Raw genomic sequence first — 20,672 nt, 5'->3', positions numbered from 1 at the left:
ATGTCCAGTCAACCCAGTCTAATTAGCATATTACCCTTTATTAGTATAGATTGTTACGCTTTACTTTGTATTAGGCAATATATGTTTGTCTCAAAGAGAAGAAACATAACAGTTTGTTCTTACTCCCCCCAAAAAGCTTGTGCATGTATAAAAAGCATCCTCCTCTGGGCACTGGTTGTCCTCAAAGGTTCCCGCTTTGGGTTCCTTGGTGCCCCCGAAGGTCAGTTGGCAGAAAGTCTCTCGCCTGCTGCTTGCCTTGCTCAATGTCTAGGAGGCAGTTTAACATGGAGCTTCAACAAGAGTAAATTTTCTATCACAAACTCCAATAACAACAAACCCAGGAGTCTGCCAGAATTCACAGCTTCAGTTGGCAGGGTTTGAATCCTGATTTTGCAGTGTGGTGGGTGGTTTGGATCATGCAAATACCCCTTCCTCTCATAGTTTAGAAAGATGAAAAAATTAGAATACAGACTAGATAGTAGATGCCATTAAGGAATTCTTATCTTTTTTTTTTTTTTTTTTTTTTTTTTTTTAGGCTTTGGTAACACAACATATCCGGGTTTTTACAACATCCCTTCTTTTTAAAGAGATGATTGCTGAAAGATGTAGAGATGGAACGATTTAATGCTTGCTTGATATTTGCTTTAAAATCCTTAAAGGTAAAAAAGGAATAGATGAAGCATTATAAAAAAATCTTGATGACTGTTAAATTTGGGCAATGGATAGATGGAGGTTCCTTTTACAGTTTTCTTGATTTTTGTGTGTGTTTGAAAACTTGTAGAATACAAAATTCCTGCTTTGCCACTTCCTACCCCATGACCTTGGATAAATTCATTTCTTTGTGTTTTGCTTTTCTTAACAGTAAAGCAGAGATCACAGGAACCCCTCCCTGGTAGGTGTGCTGTGTGGACTGGACAAGATTCTCTGGGTTCAGGGCATGGCACCAAGCCTGCCACAGAGCAAGCGCTCAATCATTATAGATTATCATGAGCATTGGGTATGGATACGGATCAGGAAAATACTTTTCTGTCACATACACTCTGGATGCTGGTTTATTTGAGCTTCCTCTCCGACCTCCAAGTCTGCCTTGCCGCATAGTATGAAAAATGAAAATGTACACAAGCAAATGCTAAAGCGAACACTTAATCCTAATGGGATATAGCACTAATGGTATGTGTACTTTCGGATGATAGAAGTCACTGAGTATCGGTCACTAAATGAGGAGGGTGGGGAGAAGGGAGACATTTAGGAAGGAAAATATACCACAGACAATGCTTGCTGGTTAACACACTTTATATTTAACAAAATAATTTTTTAATAATATATTCTTTACACATCAAATATTGTTGCTAGAATCCCCTTTTTACAGTTTAGTGTTTAGGTTTTCTTTTTTTATTTCTCACTAGTTTTCAGGCACACCATTTTTCAAATATTTTAGAAACTGAATCTTTTTTTTTTTTTAAACAGGCATCAGCTGACAGGCTGTTGTTGATCCCTTATTTAAGCAGAGCTGTAGTTAAAGCCGAGAACCAAAGGTGGGGCGGGCAGGAGTGAAGGACAGAGGTGACAGTGTGTGGCAAACGGAGCCTTCAAAGTAACAACAACAACAACAACAACAGATGGGAATCACTACTCTGTTATTCAGAGTTTGGGAAGAATTTCTCGATGAACTGGGTGGAAGGACTTTCGTCAGTTTTGACGGTTCATGAGAAATTGTCACAGTATAGGTTCATCTCTCCCTAAAAGGGGGAAAATCTCAGTGCGACAAACTCTTAAAGGAAAACAGCTTAGAGTGAAACTTTGAGAGGAAAAATATCCAACAACAAAAAATAAAATAAAAATCCCTTTCTCTGACTGGTCACAGAGGCCATGGAGCAGCCTCTCTAAAGAGAGTTTCTTGGTGGACATTATACTTCATTCTAGTTAATTCTAACTGCAACTATCATAGTGCCAAGACTTTGATGCAAAATTTTGGTACCCTGGCTTCCCAGTGGCACACTCTTTCTGTTTTCTAAAAAGAACAGAGTAACTCCTTAATAATACATAGGGTCCTATGCTACATAGCTCCATTAATGATGTTTTCTGGGTTGCAAATCTTATTCCTGTCATTTATTATTTTTATTATTTCTTTCCAAGAGTGTGGATTTTTGAAGCTGGGAGCAGACAACCTCAGGGCAAAGAAAGCTCTATAATACATCTCTGTCTAGACATAAGCTGAAGTATGGGATGCCTTGACTTTGGAGTGCGGGAATAAATCATGCAGAGTCGTTCATGAATGATTCATGGCTGTCTGTGTGACGTAGCCACGGTGGCAGCTCAAAGGCACCGACCTCGCTGCGGATGGATGTTCTGCGGGAAGGCGGCCTGATGGTCTCCCTCGGATGGCGCCGCATGGCTATTTGTATCATAACACAAGCACAGTGTGCATGAGCCGTGTCAGGTCCAACTTGTCACCACCTTGGTTTTGGAAATGACAACTCTTTCTTGATGACAGGAGGTGCTTCCAGGGAGGAGAGATGGACAATTTTAAATGAAAATCCAGTTGATGAGACTCAAGAAACACATGTCCTGAGGGTTGGACCTATGGCATGGAAGCATGGCTCCCTTTGGAGGAGACTGACCCCGCCCCCTGGAGCTGCTGATTGTGCATGTCCCGAAGGGCTCAGAGGCTCACCCAAACCACAGGCTCAGCGTGAGCTTGCCTGGCATGACCCCTGGCAGAAACCACTCTACACTGATTATTCTAGACCACTGCTTCTCAACCAGCTGATGTTCGCCTGCTCCCCGACCTCTCAGGGACATTGGAAATGTCTGGAGACATTCGCCACTAGGGTGTTGCTGTTGGCATGTAGGGAATAGAGCTCAAAGATGCTGCTCAACATCCTATAAATGCACACAGGTTAGCTCCCCGCCCCAACAATGAATTGTCTGGCCCCAAATGTCAACAGCACTAGGGCTGAGGCACCTTGTTCTAGAATGCGGTACTCCATAGAAGTTAGGGCAAAGCCAGGGTGGGTGGGGGCCAAAAGGAGAGAACAATGATAACAAAGACAGCCTTCAAGTTTCCTCAAGGACCCGACCAGATCTGCACCAGGGTTTACAAGACAGAAACAAGCAACTACCTGTGCCATGTGGTTTCAGAATTGCTGAATTTGCACTTGACTCGGAGGTGGCATCAGATACCCTGTGTATTTTATTTTTTTTCTGTTACTATACTCGCAGCATTACCAGGGCAACCTTGAGACGCTTCACTTTAATTGTTCAGTATCTAATATATACATTTTAAAAAATGTTCAACAAATGGAATTGTATTGTGCAAGACTCACTCTACCCTAATCTTGAATTTAAATCAGCACTTGAGGTGGAAAGAGTGTCCTGAATCTGTGTTTTAGACAGAGGGCTGAGTGGTCATTACTCTAATAGGGCCAACACGGTCCCGAACCATAAAAACTGCCTGCATGTATGGCTGGCTGTCAGCCAAATCTGATCTCAAAGGCCAGTCGTGTTCAGAAGGATTCAGATTCACAGTGGGGCAACTCACCCTGGTTCTGTATTTATAGTGCCAGCTGACAGTGGGTTTGGAGGGTGTTTAATTAACAAGCTGAACTCAACTTCAGCATCATGAGAAAGTTGGGTGACTAATGCTACAACTTCGAATACCTGACTCCTTTGGATTCTTTAGTCACCTTCATGGTGTACGTCAATATTAGTGTTTGATTGGCAGTTTCAAGGTTTTGCAGATGGAATGTGTGGTTTGTCAGAATGAAATCAGGGGCCCCCAAACAATGCACCGGGTGCCAGGTCCCTGCCTTGCCCAGCGGTGGGTCCGTCTGTGTACCCTTCTCTTTTCTCAGCTGACAGGGCAGGAGTGATTGGTTGGATGCTTTTGGTGTTCCTGGTCGGGCAGGGTCCGCACCCCTGACATTTCTTTGCCAAAGTTGGACACAGCTGTGTGGTCAAATCTGGCCCCTTAGACTCTCAGTGGGAAAAAGAGATACTACAGGAGAAAAATGCCGTGTCGGATGGACAGGAGCGTAAACGGGAATTAACTCGGCAGACGGTGAGCTGGCAGGCTAGAGGTGTCACCGGAGAAGCAGCCTGTCTGAGGCCATTTGTTTTTTGTTCCAGAAATCCAGTCGTCAAGTCACCATCGAGCGTGGGTGATTACAAAAGCGGTTTCGAGAGCCGTATACTATATGTGTATTTTATATAGCAAGAGAGGAATGTCCTCGTAGTAAAACAGTCACTTTTGTCAACCCTAGAAGGTTTTGCTGGTGACCCTGTTGGAGCTGGCGGGAGTCCGTGTGTCCGTTTTGTTGCGTCGGAAACGTGTGCAGAGCAGCAGCCCCCGCGCCCTCTCCTGGGAAGTGGTCCTCACCGGGATGGCGCGCTACACGATCTGCTTGCCTTGGCATTCGCGTTTGGAGCACTGCGCCGGCTTCCACCAGTCCCCGTTGTGGCAGTGACAGATGTTACACTCGTCCACTTTCACTTCGATGCCAGCCGGAATGATGGTAGTCCCTGCAAAGCAGTTGGGACCTGGAACACACACAGGCGGATTAGTGGGTGGGATCTGAGAGGCGCTCTCTCCTCCCTACCCCGCCCCAGTTTAGAAGTCCAGCCCTCAAAGCCACCATGAGCAGGTCAGACTACGCTGAACAGTTTATCATGAAAGAATTTTCCAGCCATCTCCTTTCAATAAAAACTCTCCACCGCTACCATGTTTTGCTCACAGCTAGTGTTCCCTGTGTATAGCATGCATTCCAGCCCAAGCTGGTTTGGCTCAGTGAATAGAGCGTCAGCTTGTGGACTGAAGGGCACATGCCCGGGTTGCAGGCTCCATCCCCAGCATGGGGCGCGCAGGAGGCAGCCAATCATCATTGATGTTTCTATCTCTCTCCCTCTCCCTTCCTCTCTGAAATCAATAAAAATATATAAAAAAAATAAAGATCTAGTGCTCAAAAAATAGTGTTGGTTACTGAGTACATGCAGTTTTCTAAAGTAAGGTTCTATGAGTTAAAATCTATTTGCTTTATGGGTTGTGATGCAAAGGCTGCTGAAATGTCCTCTAAACTTGAGGGTGGGTCCAGTAAGGTCAGCATCAGAAGATGGTACCCCAGGCCTGTTCCCTGGCTTCCCCTGGTGGGTATGAATCGATGAACTCACTCAGTCCCCAGTTTCAGCACCTCCCCAAGCGCAGTTCCTGGAATCCCCAGCTTGTTTCTTGATAATAATGAATAATTCATGACCAGATGATTTATTCATGTCCCAAACAAGCTTTGTTAGAAGTTCATTTGATTTTTATAAATGGAGTTCCTTTAATCTGTCGGCTATCTTTTTTTTTTTTTTTTAAGAATGACCCAAATGGTTGGCTTTTGAAAGTCAACCAGAATTTTATTTTACTTTTTCAGATCCAGAAACTCTTTGCTGAAAATGTCACTTGCTCATCATAGATGGATGTTTCTAAAATTCACCAATCTCAGGTTTTCACTTCTTGTCTTTCATTTCTATCTTACCCTTTATTTGTTTTCTTTCTTTTTTTTCTAATCCTCACAATGAACAAATGCCAGTGTTCAGTGTTGGTGATATTATTTCTCAGATTCAAATGGAATAAAAATTGCTTCCCAGGGTGCAGTGGATTAGAGTGGGGTGGTGAAAATTGCTGTTTCTTTGAAATAATTTGATATAAGTCTCTGAAGTACATATTGGAATAAAGAGGGAGCACAGAGTTGTGTCTACTAGTGATTTATTAATCCAGCGTTCCTGGCCACTTGCCATAACCACTACAAAGTAGCCTGGCAACATACATCAATATCCGTGCCCTACTCTCACTCTCTTACCACTTGATAAGAATTTATGAGACTCTATTTACTATCAAATAAATAAAACAGGGGCGATTTGTAGTTCACTTCATAACTAGAATCTTGCTTTTATAAAATTGGTAACTATTAATATGTTATGGCTTCAATAACCCACTGTTTTAGAACTCCCAGACCTCAGTTGTGCATGCACTTACCGTGGCGGTGTGACTTATGCCTTTCCTTCACTCTGGGGGACAAACACCTTGGGCACATGCCTGGACATGGAGAACTAGTAAAAGTAGGAGGGATCTACTAGGTCAAGGTTGACAATTAAACAGCTAGTGAACTGTCTACTTTTACCTGGGAGGGAATTTCTTACACTGCTGTGGGTATAAACTCCTGGCCATCCTAATTGCTGATTGTTTAAGGATCACTATATCAATATTACAAGTCTTAGGATTAAACATTGTTTGATACATTCACTTATCTTTGGGACTACGCCTCCCTGGGAAACTCCCACAAGAAATCATGGATTTGTTCTGTGCCAGAACTGAGGGAGTCTTCAGAGAACTTGGCAAGGAAGCATTTCCAGGCGTCTCTGGTTCTCCCGTGGCTGTGTGGACAGACCCCTCTCAGCCCAGCTAGTTCCAGCTCACACCGGGCCAGAGCCAAACTAGCTTCAGAAATGGCACTGGATGCTGGCCAACACCTGTTTTCTGGGATTCCCCCAGAGAAGGCAGTGGTTTCTCTCTCTCCAACTCTCTACTTCTCACCAGTTCTTTTCACCGCAATTGTATACTTTTAACTTTTCCAGATGGGGAATGAAAAAAATTCTGAACAGTGGTTTCAAAGCAAAGAAGCCCCTGAAATAAGCAGAATATTATTCAGTAAATGTTCTCCCACCTTCTTGAGAGGATTTGGAAATTCGTCCAAAGAATCTTAGAATCTTAACCGTGTGTGTGTGTGTGTAGAGGAATGTTGCTGTCTCACAGGGATAGGTTCATCTCAATGGCACAATAAGAGAAAAAGGCAAGTGGGACTCTTTGTAAAAAGATCTCTGACAAGTCATCATGCTTGTGTTGAGTTATTTTACTAGGGTGTTCTGGTTTTTGTATCTTCCTCTTTCTACCTATATTGGTGTCATACTATGATTAGTATGTATTCTATCAGCCTTGACACATCATTTCTGGAATTATTTAGAATTTGCTGCAATCTCAGCCCAGGAAATATTAATTTATATTGATTGACAGAAGGCAAGGAAATATTCCTTGCACTTTGCTAGGACTGGCCAGTCAAAGGCACTGCCTGTGAATAACATGGAGACTTCTCTGTGGTCTACTTGGCGATCAGAGGTATTTCACAGAATCAAAAAATCCTGTTTGATCTCATTAGTGATTTTATTAGGAGCCTTCTGAAAATTTCAGGTGTAACTAAAGCAAGGCTGGAGTTTGCTGTTAATAGCTTGATCTGCTGAAAAGTAATTTAGGTAATTGTCAAACAGAATGGTTGGCACGATTTAGAAATGGTTTTGGTCTGTCCTTAATAGTAGTGACAATAAATGCTAATTTTCCTTACGCATGAGAGTGTTCTACATGAGCTCCTTACATAGGAAATCTATCCTTCTGTCTATTCTTTTCCTTTTATTTGGGATCTGATTCCTTCTGTCTTGGTTTATGGGAAAGAATAGATACTTAGAAGAGTGAACTCAAGAGTAAAGCAACGTATTTTAATGCAGAAGACTTGGAGAGACTCCAGAAGGGAGCAGTGAAAATGATTAAACTGAAGGCTGGCAAATAGGACCTCTGAGGAAAGGTTAAAGGGATTGGAATTATTTAATCTAGAAAGAGAAGACAGAGGAATAACTTAATAACTCTCAGAGAATGAAGGTTTATTAGCTGAAAAATAGTGGCCAACTGTTCTTTCTTCCTTCTAATGCCGAGCATAAGAGGAAACAGAGACACATCGATTGTCAAAGAATTGTAAACACACACAAATTGCTCAGAGAACTGAGAATTGAGCATGGCAGTTGCCAACAGTGTGGGGAGATCTTCTCTCTTAGAGATCCCTAAGAACATAGGACATCTCATCTGTCAGGTAGGATTTAAATCATTAGCTCCTTGAAAACAGGAACTGAATATCTACCTTTTCTTATGGTCCAGGCCTAATACTATGTCCAGCAAATATTAAAAACTCAGTATATGTTTGTTTAACTGAATAAAATATGATGAACAAACTAGATATACATTGGAAGCAAAATTATTTTCTGAACTTATAGATCAGGCTTTACACACTCACATACACATATACACTCTATCTATCTATCTATCTATCTATCATCTATTTATTAATATAGGATGTCCCAAAATGTATACATACACTTTGAATAATTATAAAGGCAGTGTTTATTAAACTACATTTCATTTTCAAAATTGAGCCATCAGCTGTTAAAGTATATATACACTTTTGGGGCATACCCTGTATATCCGGCCTTGCCCTAGTAATATAGGTATAAAAACATTTATTAATTAATGGGAACACAGAGCGATCATCACTTGAGCACTTCATGCCAGGAGTTTGTCTTATTTAATCTTTCCAATAAACCATATAAGGTGCGCATTCTTATCCTCAGAACTCTGAGGCTCCGAGATAGAAAGCGACTTGTGTGAAATCACATTCCTAGTAAGTGACATCAATGGAATATGAGTTCAAATCTCCTTGACTTATAGGATACCATAGAGTGCATTGCTGGATTCTTTATCCACTTCCTGAGTTTCTATTCAGAGCTTGGAAGTCCAGTTGGTCCTAGCGTTGAAGATGCATTCTGAGGTAAGAAATTTGATGGCTAGGAAGATGTGGGTCACTTTTCTATTGAACTTTATCAGATTTTAGATTTAGATTTTTGTCTCTAGAAAACAATCTAACAATGAAAATGTAGTTCTTGTGGAGAAGATGCCTACAGTATGGGACAAGGGCTTTCCTTTGGGTAGCGGTTCCCACTGGTGCTGACAGTAGACCAACTTGGAAGCAGAATGAAAGGAAACAGTTACTCGGGAGACCTGGTTCAAGTTGTGCTTCTACAACCAATTATCTCTGTGCCTTTAGACAAGCACTCTGTAACCCGAATACAAATGGAGGGCCATATGGTTTAGTCTCAAAAAGGATTCATATTTTTGAAAAAGCAACATCATGGGAAATGCAGCTTAACTTTTTATTGGGACTTGGAACAAGAAGGAAAGAAGGGAAAAGCAGGATAGGAATTCTCATCCATGAAAAAAAATTTTCCAGGAAGCACATCAATAATTTCCCTATTATCCTGTACTTCTTGGAGCACTTATTTTCCATACCTATAAAATTAAAACTGGTTTTCAAACATTTTTAAACAATAATAATCATTCAAAATAATCTTATAAGGAAGACCAATCTATTAAATATATACACCCAGACTTCTCTGGCAAGGTAGCGAAGGGAGCCTGGAGCACTGTCTTATCAGCATTACTTTTTCCTATCTTCCCACCTCAACCTCACAAATTTAGCCTGTAAGGCATCTACACAGAATATCTAGTGATCAGAGAAAACACATTTGGAATAATCTTCTCCAGTGTCAATAACCTAAGAAACTAGGAGAAAATAGAAGAGATACTGTAATATTTGTGGTTATAAGAACTGAGCAGATTCATTCATCCACTAAAATTGTCTTTTTTTGGATAGTCCTAAAATTTCCCTCATAAAAGGATGCATAGAAATTATATGAAAAAGGTGGTCTATAGCTACTCTAATCATCCTATAGACCCATACTTGATTATGATGTTAAACATCACATCAGTTGCAAGAAGAAACAAATATATAACATGAAATCATTGCTCTGAAAGACAGGATCAGAGAGCTGTAGGAAGCTGTAACAGAGAACTTGATCTGAGCTATAGGTAAATGGAAAAATTGTGTGTATGTGGACTCTATGAGGAAGTTGAAAAGCCAATGGGGTTAGAATGGTGAGTGCAATAAGAAGTGGCTGGGAAAACCAGTTCTAGAGGCTTGGAAAACAGTGTGTGCTGGAGCTGGTAGCTCATACTGGTCTTCAAGAAACTATTTTTTTAAATATTTAGGAATCTTGTAACCTTTTTGACATTATTTTGGTAGCTTGAAATTGGCCATGGTGGAAGTATTTATGCTACCCAAGTCAGTGAGTGCTACAAAAGATTCTAACCACTTCTCCCCTGACCCAAGAGCTAGTTGTTAAACATTTATATCACTAGGTTAGGGTTCAAGATCTGGTCCTGGTTGGTTATGGTAAAATTTTTTATCTTTATTCTAAAAGCCATTGGAAGCTCTTGAAGTATTTTAAGTAGGGGTGTGTGTGTGTGTGTGTGTGTGTGTGTGTGTAATAATAAAATAAAGGCATTGATTCCATGAAATACCCAATGTCACTCATAATATGATTAGTCCACATAGCACCCAAGGTCAGACTAGACATGACCTGTTTTGATGGATACAAGTCCTTTGAGATTGCAGACATAAACAAGAGCCTCCACAGGCCCTAGTACTATATCGTTGTAAAAACACATTACTTTCTTATTTGCTTTAAGGTATTAAAAGTATCTGCTAAGGTGCTGGGGTAATATTAAATTAGTGTCATCAATTAACACATTGGCTTGAATTAATTGATCAGATTATGCCTTAAAGAGTGTAAGGTCCTAGGGGAAATAAGGCCCAAGAAATGTGTAATTTGATCTGAGTGAATGAGCAGGGCTGGAGGGGAGGGGTTATAATTTGTAGAAGAAAAACTTATTTGGAGTCCCTTAGGGAACCAGGATCATGTGCAGTTTGAAAGCGATTCTACTGGGCAGTTTGGGGAAGAGGAGGATTCTACCAGTCAGGCAACAAAACCAATCCTGGAAAAAAGGCATAAGTTAGAGGAAATTCTATCCAGAGGTCATCCAGAATAGCCAAAATAACTTAGCTTGGGGCATAATACAATCAAAAGCAAGGGCCAAAATAATGCCACAGATGTGACCAAGTGAAAATATATGTTGGGTGCAGATATAGCGGCTTGCCCCATTATTTTCACCAACCCAGGATCTTGGATGCTGCTGCTAGAACCATGGGCATAGATGCCCCTCTTACAAGCCTTGCTAGAATGAAGACTATGTGGTCCTATTGGTCTTGAAATCACTAGTTTTAAATGTAAAGTCTGCAACAGGTAATAAGCCTGGGGTCAGAGTCTAGTAAAATACCTGCACCCTAACTGCAAGGGAGAGTGGAGTATGAATATCTAGCATTTGCAGCTTCGCTAGGAAGAGATGGGCTTTCTTTATATGTAGATAATTCCTCAATTATAGGAAGGGGGCAATTCATTTCTAATACTAAGAGGGATCAGAAAAGGGGTCAATGTGGCAAACTTTATCTACTTCAATTTTTTTTCTGGGGCTGACTACCAATATGCTTGTCTTGAATATTTATTCATTCTGAACAAGACTACTCTAAGCATGAGTGATACAGCTATTAATAAGACGGAGTTTCTGCCTTTAGGGAGTTGACATTCTAGTGGGGTGAATCAGACAAAAATCAATTAAGTCAAGTCATTTAGTGTTATGAAGAAAATAAGCAAGACAATGTAGTAGAATGCCTAGGCCCAGAGTGGAAAACTTCTTTATAGTTTACAGAATATGTTCATATATGTTTTTTTAAAAATTTCTCCTTCACCATCATGCAATAAGGTGTTTTTCATGGATCCTATTGCACAAGTGGGGAAAGTAATGCTCGGAGAGATTAAGGGAGTTGATGAAGGGCGGAGAACTAAACAGCAGGAGAGCTTACATTTCAACCCTCCTATTCTGAACCCTGGTTGACTACTTTCCTTGAGGAGACTCTTTCTGTATTTGTGTTGTTATTTACTCCAAAAGTCAGTCGTAATCATACATCCCTCTGTTCCTGCTTCCCCAGCTTTCTTTTGCAGGAAGCTCACGTCAGACCCAGACCCAGCTGACAACATTGAATTCAGCAAAAATACTTTTGGAGTACTTTTAAAGAAATTCCATGCATGACCATTTTTCCTCTGACAAGAGCTACTATTTTCTTTGTTTTATAGGTGAGTCAATGAGACATAGAAATGTCAAGTGACTTTCTCAAAGTCACACAGCTAGTAAGTGATTAAGCTGGGGATACACAGCCACTTTTCTATGCTTCATTCTAGAAGTCAGTTTTTCTGTAAGAGCTACTTTTCATTCTCTCCTAATTGTAATAGCACCTGGGATGGTGCGGGATGGGTTAGAAGGAAAAGCCCAGAATATTTAAAGAAAGAGAGAGAGAGAGAGAGAGAAAAGAGAGAGAGAGAAAGAAGGAAAAGAGGTGAATAGGCAAATAGTGAATGGAAAGGGGTAGGTCTGCCTACAAAACTCCCATGTGGGGCAGAGAAGTGGGCCCCTCCAGCAGCTTTATTCAACCTCTCCTCCATAACTGCAAAGCAGAATTGCTCCCTGGAAGCAGATATGGCTGAAAACACAGCGTGAATCTAGTGATCATCTCGGCAGGCAGGCCGACTGGCACTGAGATCTCTCGGTAGGAGATGCCCTGTCCTTGTTGCTTGATGACCCAAATCCTCTTTCCTGCTAAGCCTCCTCCTTCCCAGAAGCTAGGGAAGTTGGGCAGGTCATCGCCACTTTACACATGTTTTCAACTTATGAAATGGTATGGCATCCCTGAAAATCCTCCTTCAGACCACAACGTCATATGCTTATAGTGTCTGTCTGAGTATCCCAGTTTCTGGCCTTGATCTAAAAATTTATTATTGACGCTTGATGTCTTTTAGAAATTGGTTGTAAATGATCTTTCTTCGGCATAAATGAGGCAGATTCCTATTGTGCAAGACCATAAACATCCCATATTTGTTTGGCAGCGCACCTAAATCATTGTTTTGGCAAATTGGAGGCTTGGAGGCCTCAGTCTGAAGTAGAATCGGATTGGATTATGTCCTTCCTTTTAACTGATTTTAATTCTCTGCTTCATGAAGTCTGATAGATGTTATTATGCTATGGAAATGCAAATCGGCTTTCTGATCAGGCACACTGATTTCTTACTATTAAAATCTTGGAGAAAATGTTTCGAAAAAACCCCAGTAATTAGAGCGGCTTGCAGTTAAAATGGAGCTAAGCGGCTGAAACCTGCCCAGGAACATGTTTCATTGGCCTTGTTAGGCCTGGTCAGAGAGCAGTGACACGAGTTTGATCGCTGACGGAGCTCCCGAGTGGAGAATGGAGAGCCTCTCTCTCTTTCTGCTTTTAGTTCCTCAGCACTATCACTGTGTTACTTCCAAAGCATTTTATTAAACCTGAGAACAAAAAGCGTCCTCAGATGAAGGTGGCGAGACTCAGGAAGGATTGTTTTCTCTGAGGCTGCCCTAAAGGTTCCTGTTAATCATTTTATTTGAAAATTCAATATTGCTGAACTCCCACACACATTTCAGTGCGAGGGCTCCAGAGAGTTTCCTGGCCCTTAAGTATGTAAGATTTATAGCTTAGCTCTCCAATTAAGTAATGCAAGGGTTGGAGCAGAGAGAGGAAGGACGTGGTCATGCTGCACAATAGAGGGAACGGTTGGCTGCTCTTTTTCTAATTTCAGGCAGACCAGCAGGCTGTGCGAGGCTGGCGTGGTTCCCGCTGGGTGCTAGCTGGCCATCTACACGTAGCCTCACCTTCAGGAGGGTGTGTGTGGTCAGCATAGGTCTTGGTTTGCCCTTGCATAAGACACTTCACCTGCTTAGTGTTTGCTAGGAATGAGGAAATAGTCTCAGCCAAATTTTCAAGCTGAAACCAGACAACCTCCCTTGTTAGAGCTTTCTGTGGTTTTCAAGTCGTGATCATATTTCTTCTTAGCAATCTTAAAGGTTGGAGGAACTGGTATTACCGTACCCATTTTATAGCTAAGGGCACTGAGGTTCAGAGAGAAGAGCTGAGGTGATTTTTTACCTACTTATTGAGTCGCTGAATTGATTTACTTGTAGGTGAGGCGATTAGGACTCTGCCATCCACATTTCAATCCTGATCCTGCCACTTACTGGAGGTATGATCACAATGTCCCCAGTCACAAAGTGGGAATAATATTACAATAACAAGAGTACCGACCTTATGGAAGTTTTGAAGGAGTAAATGGATTAGCAAATGAAAAACAATGAGAATAGTACCTGTCTCGTACCAACACTCAATAACTGTTAGCTGTGGCTGCCTGGCCAGCGTAGCTCAGTGGTTGAGCATTGACCTATGAAACAGGCAGTCACAGTTTGATTCCCAGTCAGGGCTCATCCCCAAGGGTCTCTCATCATTGATGTTTCTCTCCCTCTCCCTTCCTTTCTAACATCAATAAAAATATTTTTAAAAACTGTTAGTTGTTGCTATTTATCATCCTGATTATAGTTATTACCTGAGTTACAATCTGCTACTTTGGGTATGTTATAGAGTACTGGTCCTTGGATTTCTATTTTTTATTTTGTTAATTTTAAAACATCAGTGAAGAAATTAATCTTGTTGATGTCAACTAATATTGTTTTTTGCAAAGTGAGTACGCATATAACAGTAAGATAATTTCTATGTGGATTTTTCTGTGAATAGAGACAGCATCATTGGGGAGGGTTGAAGGGAGATGCATTGGTCTGAACCAGTTGACTGTGGAAGGATCTATTAGGAAAATGATTTAAAAACAGTTTGCTTGGACTACTAATGATAACTGCTTTGGTTTGTTGGAAAGAAAGGGCCCAGATATGCTGGGAGAATGTCTAAGTTAGAGGCTAACAAAAAGATTGCAAGCTCAATAAGAGAGTAGATGAGATATATATCTATGTATCAAAATATCTATCTATCTAAAGGCTTTTTTGCAGCACTTTTTTCAGTGCTTGAAAATCCAGGATAAAGTGTGAATGCCTGCCAATAACAGAAATATTGAATAAATTATGGTGTCCCACCGCATGGACTACTGTAGCCATTAAAAAAGAATGAATTACAACCTCCAGCTGACTTGAAGGGATTTTTGTGAGTTATTATTGAATAAGAAAGAAATTATGCAGAGAAGTGTAGGTATAATATGATCCTATTCTTATAAAAAATATAGACAAACTTCTGTGTGTATGTTTGTATGAGATTATGTGAGGATGAAGGAAAAATAAAGAAGCACAAATACTGTGTTGTTAATGTGGATTATCTTGCTGGAAGAAAAAGGTTTTTGATGGGGAGGATTTGAGTAGAACAAAATGGCAAGAGAAAACAGTGCATTGTGACATTTTATATTCAGTTCTCTGCATAAAATAGAGAAAGTTCTGATACTGGCACGTGTTTCAAAACCAATGTATGCACTTAATGATGTAATAGTTTTGTTTTTGTCCTTAAAATGTGTTATTAAATTGATAATGCTTCTGACAGGCATATTTTAAACAGAGAAAATGTAGTGAATGTCAGACAGAGGCAGACTACACAGAGCCATCAATTCCCCAGTGTCCTTGACTCTAAAGGTCTAGGGCTGTGCTGGCCCTTGCAGTAGCCACTAACCATATGTGACTATGGAGCACCTGAAATGTGGTTAGTCCAAAAGGAGGGTGCTGTGAATGTGAAAAAACAGCCCATCCCAAAGGCTTAGTATGCCCTGAACATAAACAAAGCATGCAAAATAGCTCATTGTATTTTTTTTATATCAATTACATGTTGGACAAAAATATTTTGGATACATTGGGTAAAATAAAATATATTCTTAAGATTAATTCCATCTCTTGTTCTGTCCAGATGGCTCAGTTGGTTGGAGCTTCATCCTATCCACTGAAAGGTCGAGAGTTCCATTCCCAGTTGTGTGTTCTGTTCCTGGCTGGGGTATGTAGGAGAGGCAACTGATTAATGTTTCTCTTTCACATTGATGTTCTCTCTCTCTGCCCCTTCCTCTCTCTATCTAAAAAAAATAATAATAATCAAACTTATCCTTGGGTGAGGAATAAAAATTTTAATTACATCTTTTTCTTTTTACTTTTTTAATGGAGCTAACTTAGAAAATTTAATTTTAGAAAATATCATGGCTCACATGATACTTCTATCAGATAGTACTAGCCTAGAGGAATTACGAAAGAATAAAGCAGCATTCTGAATGACCAAGAGGAGACTAAGTTTTACATAATTTGGTAGGAAGGAATACTAAGTGTTGTTGAAAAGGGCATATCTTTAGGATAGGGATTCTCAGAGTATAGGCCTTTGATCTCATTATCAGTATCACTCAGAACATCTCTGATATGAAAATTCTTCATCCCCTTTAGACATATACTGAATTAGAAGTGCCAGGTAGGAGTCCAGCAAACTGTCTTTTAGCATACAGTCCAGGCTATTATGATGCCAGCTAAGATGTGAGAATCCCTGCCTTTGGATAAGGCAACTTGGATAAAAACCATATCATTGGGAACTAGGAAAATAGCCGAGTAAAGCAATGAATTTAGCATGCTACAAAAACAAGGCTTTTAGCAACAGGTCATTCCCAAGGAGAAATTCTGAGCTAGTAAGTGGTGGTTAAATGGTTCAATTACTTACAAGTTTCAGTATTGACCTCTGAGCTGTCATTATTGTGTTTCTTTGATAAGTGTGATTTTTATCTACATGACAGCTTTGAGAATTCAGGTGTCATGTGTGACACGGCATTTGGAACCATTTTGGATGCTTTACTGATCTTACTTTTCAAAAACAAGTTGCTTGTCACTGGAAAGAAAATAGTATACATTTATATTTTGGATAGAATCAGGTGGGAAAAGGTTGTACAAACTCACTTTTATCTACCTTTCGCATGAAAATAAAATTTGTTCAGCAACCAACTTTCTACTTCTCACAAATAATTTAGTATCATCTTTGAAAACTGTTTACTTCACTGATGAAGAAGAAATTACCAGCCTACTTCATTACTTTAAAATGATATTCTTGATTGAACACACTAGAATAAAATGGACATCCTCCCTGGGAGCGGGGGAGGGACATGGGACATGGGGTATCCTTGTCAACAAAGTAGGCATCACTCCCATCACCCCTCCCACACACATAATACATTTCATCATAGAAATAAAACAGAAAACTTTCCATTTTTATTCTTTCTATTCAAAGACACAAAACGCTTTGCAACTGGAAAAGAAGATTATGGGCAGATCATTTTATTATTGGAACATATGACCAAAGCTGCCTACTGAGTGGCAAGAGTAGGTTTATAGTTGTTTGTATGAAAAAGAAGATCATAATTAATAAATAGTAAAACAAGAATAGAGTCTGTGTTTTGTGTACTCACAACTGTAAACCTATTTTTATGCCACTCTATATTATTAGACATGCCACAGGTAAATTAGATAACACAGTGACATTTTCTTTAATGGGCATCTAACAATGCCTGTAGGTGGCTAATAACTATGACACAGAAATGATGACAAAATTAGTAAAAATAGTCCACAAACTGTATAATAAGTTTAGTCTAGAAATATTTCTAGTCTAGAAATATTATGTTGACCAGACAGTCATATTTCCTTCCTGTGTGGATATGGCAAAAGTAGATATAGAATATAAATAACAATGGGATAAAATTTATGAAAAATAAGATAAAGCACACATATTAAGAGCATTTAATCTAGATTCAAAGTCAGAGAAGGATGCCTTGAGGAAGTGTTTGGTGACAATGACAGGGAGGGGGCAAAGAAGCCATATGTGAACAGTGTCTGAGTGCAATACAACACTGGAAGCACTTGAGATACAGCAGAGAGCTGGTGAAAGTGAGACCAAAATAAAAGTAGACATCAGTAGAAGCTAGTGCTTGGTGCTCTTAAATACCATATTTGGGATTCCATTTAAAGAGCAATCGAAATCATGACATCGTCAGCTTTACTTTTTAAATAGATTACACTGGCTTTACTATAGATGATAAGGAAGCAGAGGTGAGGCCCGTGTTGCAGAAAGTTGACCAATTTAATCAATTCTTGCATTATTCCAGGCAAAGATAATGGTAGGCTAGTCTAGGGTGGTGGCCAGGAAAACAGAGAAATGAATGGATGTGAGCACTATTTAGGAGATATAATCAATGTGCTTTGGTGGTGGATGGAATGTGTGGAATAAAACCATGCCCATCAAGTCTCTGATTTGAGCCAGTATCTAGGACACTGATAATGCAGCAGGATTTGGGGGAGAGAGAATGAGGTTAATGCTGAAAATTTTGCATTTATGCACACATGAATCATCCAAGCCAGTGGTTCTCAACCTTCTGGCCCTTTAAATACAGTTCCTCATGTTGTGACCTAACCATAAAATTATTTTCATTGCCACTTCATAACTGTAATGTTGCTACTGTTATGAATCGTAATGTAAATATCTGATAAGCAGGATGGTCTTAGGCGACCCCTGTGAAAGGGTCGTTCGACCGCCAAAGGGGTCGCGACCCAAAGGTTAAGAACCACTGACTAAGCAGAGCTGAATAGAGGAAGAGAATTGACTGAGCTACACAGAGACAGCTGGGAGTCCCTGGCAAATGAATGGTGATTGAAGCCAGGGGAGTGGGTGAGGTTTCCCTGGAGCAGTTGGTGTAGTGCAAAAGGAAAGGGGGCCTAGGACAGCAGACAGCAGAGTTGGAGCCAACTAAGGTGACTAAAAGGAAGTTTCCAAAGAGGAAGGAGAAAAACAGTGGTGCATGGTAGCGGAGAAGCAAAGCAAAGAAAACATTTTTGGTTGGAGCAGTCACAGCAGTGTCCAATGCAGCTGAGATGGCATATGAGATATGGGCTGAGGCAAGTTTATTGGTGACACAGGAGCAATTTCTGTGGAGTAGTGAAAGCAAAACCAGGTTGGTGGGAAGAATAATCAAGAGAATAGAATAAGAGAAAGCAAAAGAGCATGGAAATCTATGTTCTATCTTGGGAAACTGCCTCCATTGTAATAGACAATAGGAAGCTGAAGGAGTTTCTGTCTGATAATTTCTACTGTCTCTGGGAAGGAGGAGAGGCACTAGTCTACTGAGAATGAAGGGAGAAGACGAAGAAAAGAGGGAGTTGAGGCAGTTATTCAGGAGAATGAAAAAAAAAATAGCCGACTGAAAAGCATAAAATTGCTGAACTGGGTAAAGGTTTAGACAAAAAAGGTGACTATAGTTTGTGGTGGTACCATTTTTAAAATATATATATTTTTATTGATTTCAGAGAGGAAAGGAGAGGAAGAGAGAGATAGAAACATCAATGATCAGAGAGAATCATTGATTGGCTGCCTCCTGCATCCCCTCACCCCACTGGGGATCAAGCCTGCAACCTGGGCATGTGCCCTGACAGGGAATGGAACTGTGACCTCCAGGTTCATAGGTCAATGCCCAACCACTGAGCCACACCAGCTGGGCATGTGGTGGTACCAATTTGATTGCACATGTGATGTTTTCCATTGGGACTCAGCAGTATTTTGAGTGTCCAGGAAGACACAGTAGGTCCTCAGGTTACATCGGAGACCCGTTCTTACGGAGTGACTAGTTTATTAGTGTAAACTAATAGTGGCAGTGGGAATGGGGAAGTGGGGACAGGCTGAAGTAAGTGGATGTAATGCGATTTTCGCCGTAAGTCGGAACCCACCTACATAAGCAACTACGTCACTCACAGGGAGCACATACACAGCAGTAATGAAGTGAAACAGTAAAAGAAATTTAAAAGAAATATAACAGTTCCTGACCTTTACTTGTGGTAAATAAATAATAAAAAACATAAAGCACATATGTACATACGTTGAAATGACAAAACTTTTTTTTTTATAAATACTGTAAATGGGAGATGGTTACGTAACCACGAAACGATGTACATCGAGTCCAATGTAACCCGAGGACTGCCTGTAGTCATCACTGAATAGCAGTGTGACCTTGGGCAAGTCACTTACTCTCTGTCTCCATTTCCTCAGATGTATTCTGGGAACAATAAGAGTACCCACCTTATTGGATTTTTTGAGGATTATAATGGAGTTAATACACAGGACAGTTCTGAGAATAGCTAGCATATAATATTCACTCTGCAAATATTAGCTTTGGGATTTTGGCAGACATGGGATGATAGAAGCAAAGGAAAGGGAGAAAATAACAAGAGAGTGGTTGAAATTTTAGACCGAGAGGTTACACTAGAGAACAAGGGAAGTAAAGTCATTGATTATGAAAATCACTAGATGATTTTTGTATTTACTGAATGCCCTACTGGTATGAACAGCTGGCTTTAATATAGTATGCTAGTATTTTTGACAGAATTTAAGTGCTGATGGAAAAGGAATAACATTACTCTGCTCTCTCATGCCAGTTTCTATTCTGTCCTTTGGCTGTGATACCCGATACATAAGGAATTTACATTAAAAAGATGTTGTAGTGTGTGTGTGTGTGTGTGTGTGTGTGTGTGTGTGTGTTTAGCTTGAAGCAAATCCTGAATGTGTCCCTTCATGTTCTGAATTCATATGAAATGGGAGAGTTCTTAAAATGAGAAAAAAATGATAACAAGCAATATTAAGGGAATCCCTTCAAGTTAAGGCAATTGTGTTTAAAGGCTATACATTTGCCAACAGTTTATGTTCTTTTCCTTGAGGTCTGCAATGCAATTTAAGACAGAAAACAATCATTTTGGCCCAAACTTGAATTGCTGCAGAATAAATAACCTCCAAACCTAAACTTTAAAAGGAACTTCCTGCATCACTGATGGGCTGAGACACTCAGAGGTGCTATTTTGTTTCTGGGAATGCATTTCATATGGTCATTCAGACTGAAGTTTTATATGGTAAACATATGACATTGAGATCTCTGAAAATAGGAAAATAGTTTCATGCACTAACAAGCAAGTAAATAAAGTACAATTATAGACCAGGGCCTGGCCCCTGGGGAACC

The 20,672-nt window shown here is 40.2% G+C and overlaps 1 protein-coding gene across 2 annotated transcripts in view; it reads right to left on the bottom strand.

Annotated features, from left to right (window-relative positions):
* Positions 1-1,286: 1,286 nt before the first annotated feature.
* Positions 1,287-20,672, bottom strand: part of VWC2L (von Willebrand factor C domain containing 2 like) — a 147,010-nt gene continuing 127,624 nt past the window's right edge. Inside the window, exon 4 of one of the 2 annotated variants that reach the window (XM_070423300.1) lies at positions 1,287-4,539. In XM_070423300.1, the coding sequence (XP_070279401.1) occupies positions 4,391-4,539 (149 nt within the window). In that variant the 3' untranslated portion in view covers positions 1,287-4,390. The remainder of the gene's footprint in view (positions 4,540-20,672) is intronic. The other variant, XM_070423301.1, reaches the window with a different exon arrangement.

This window comes from Myotis yumanensis, unplaced genomic scaffold (genome assembly GCF_028538775.1).
Source record: "Myotis yumanensis isolate MYYU_CA2020_CCGP unplaced genomic scaffold, mMyoYum1.0.hap1 SCAF_8, whole genome shotgun sequence".
In the NCBI taxonomy this organism is placed as follows: domain Eukaryota; kingdom Metazoa; phylum Chordata; class Mammalia; order Chiroptera; family Vespertilionidae; genus Myotis; species Myotis yumanensis.
The sequence above is the reverse complement of the archived record's forward strand: the minus strand, read 5'-3'. Positions and strand labels throughout refer to the sequence as shown.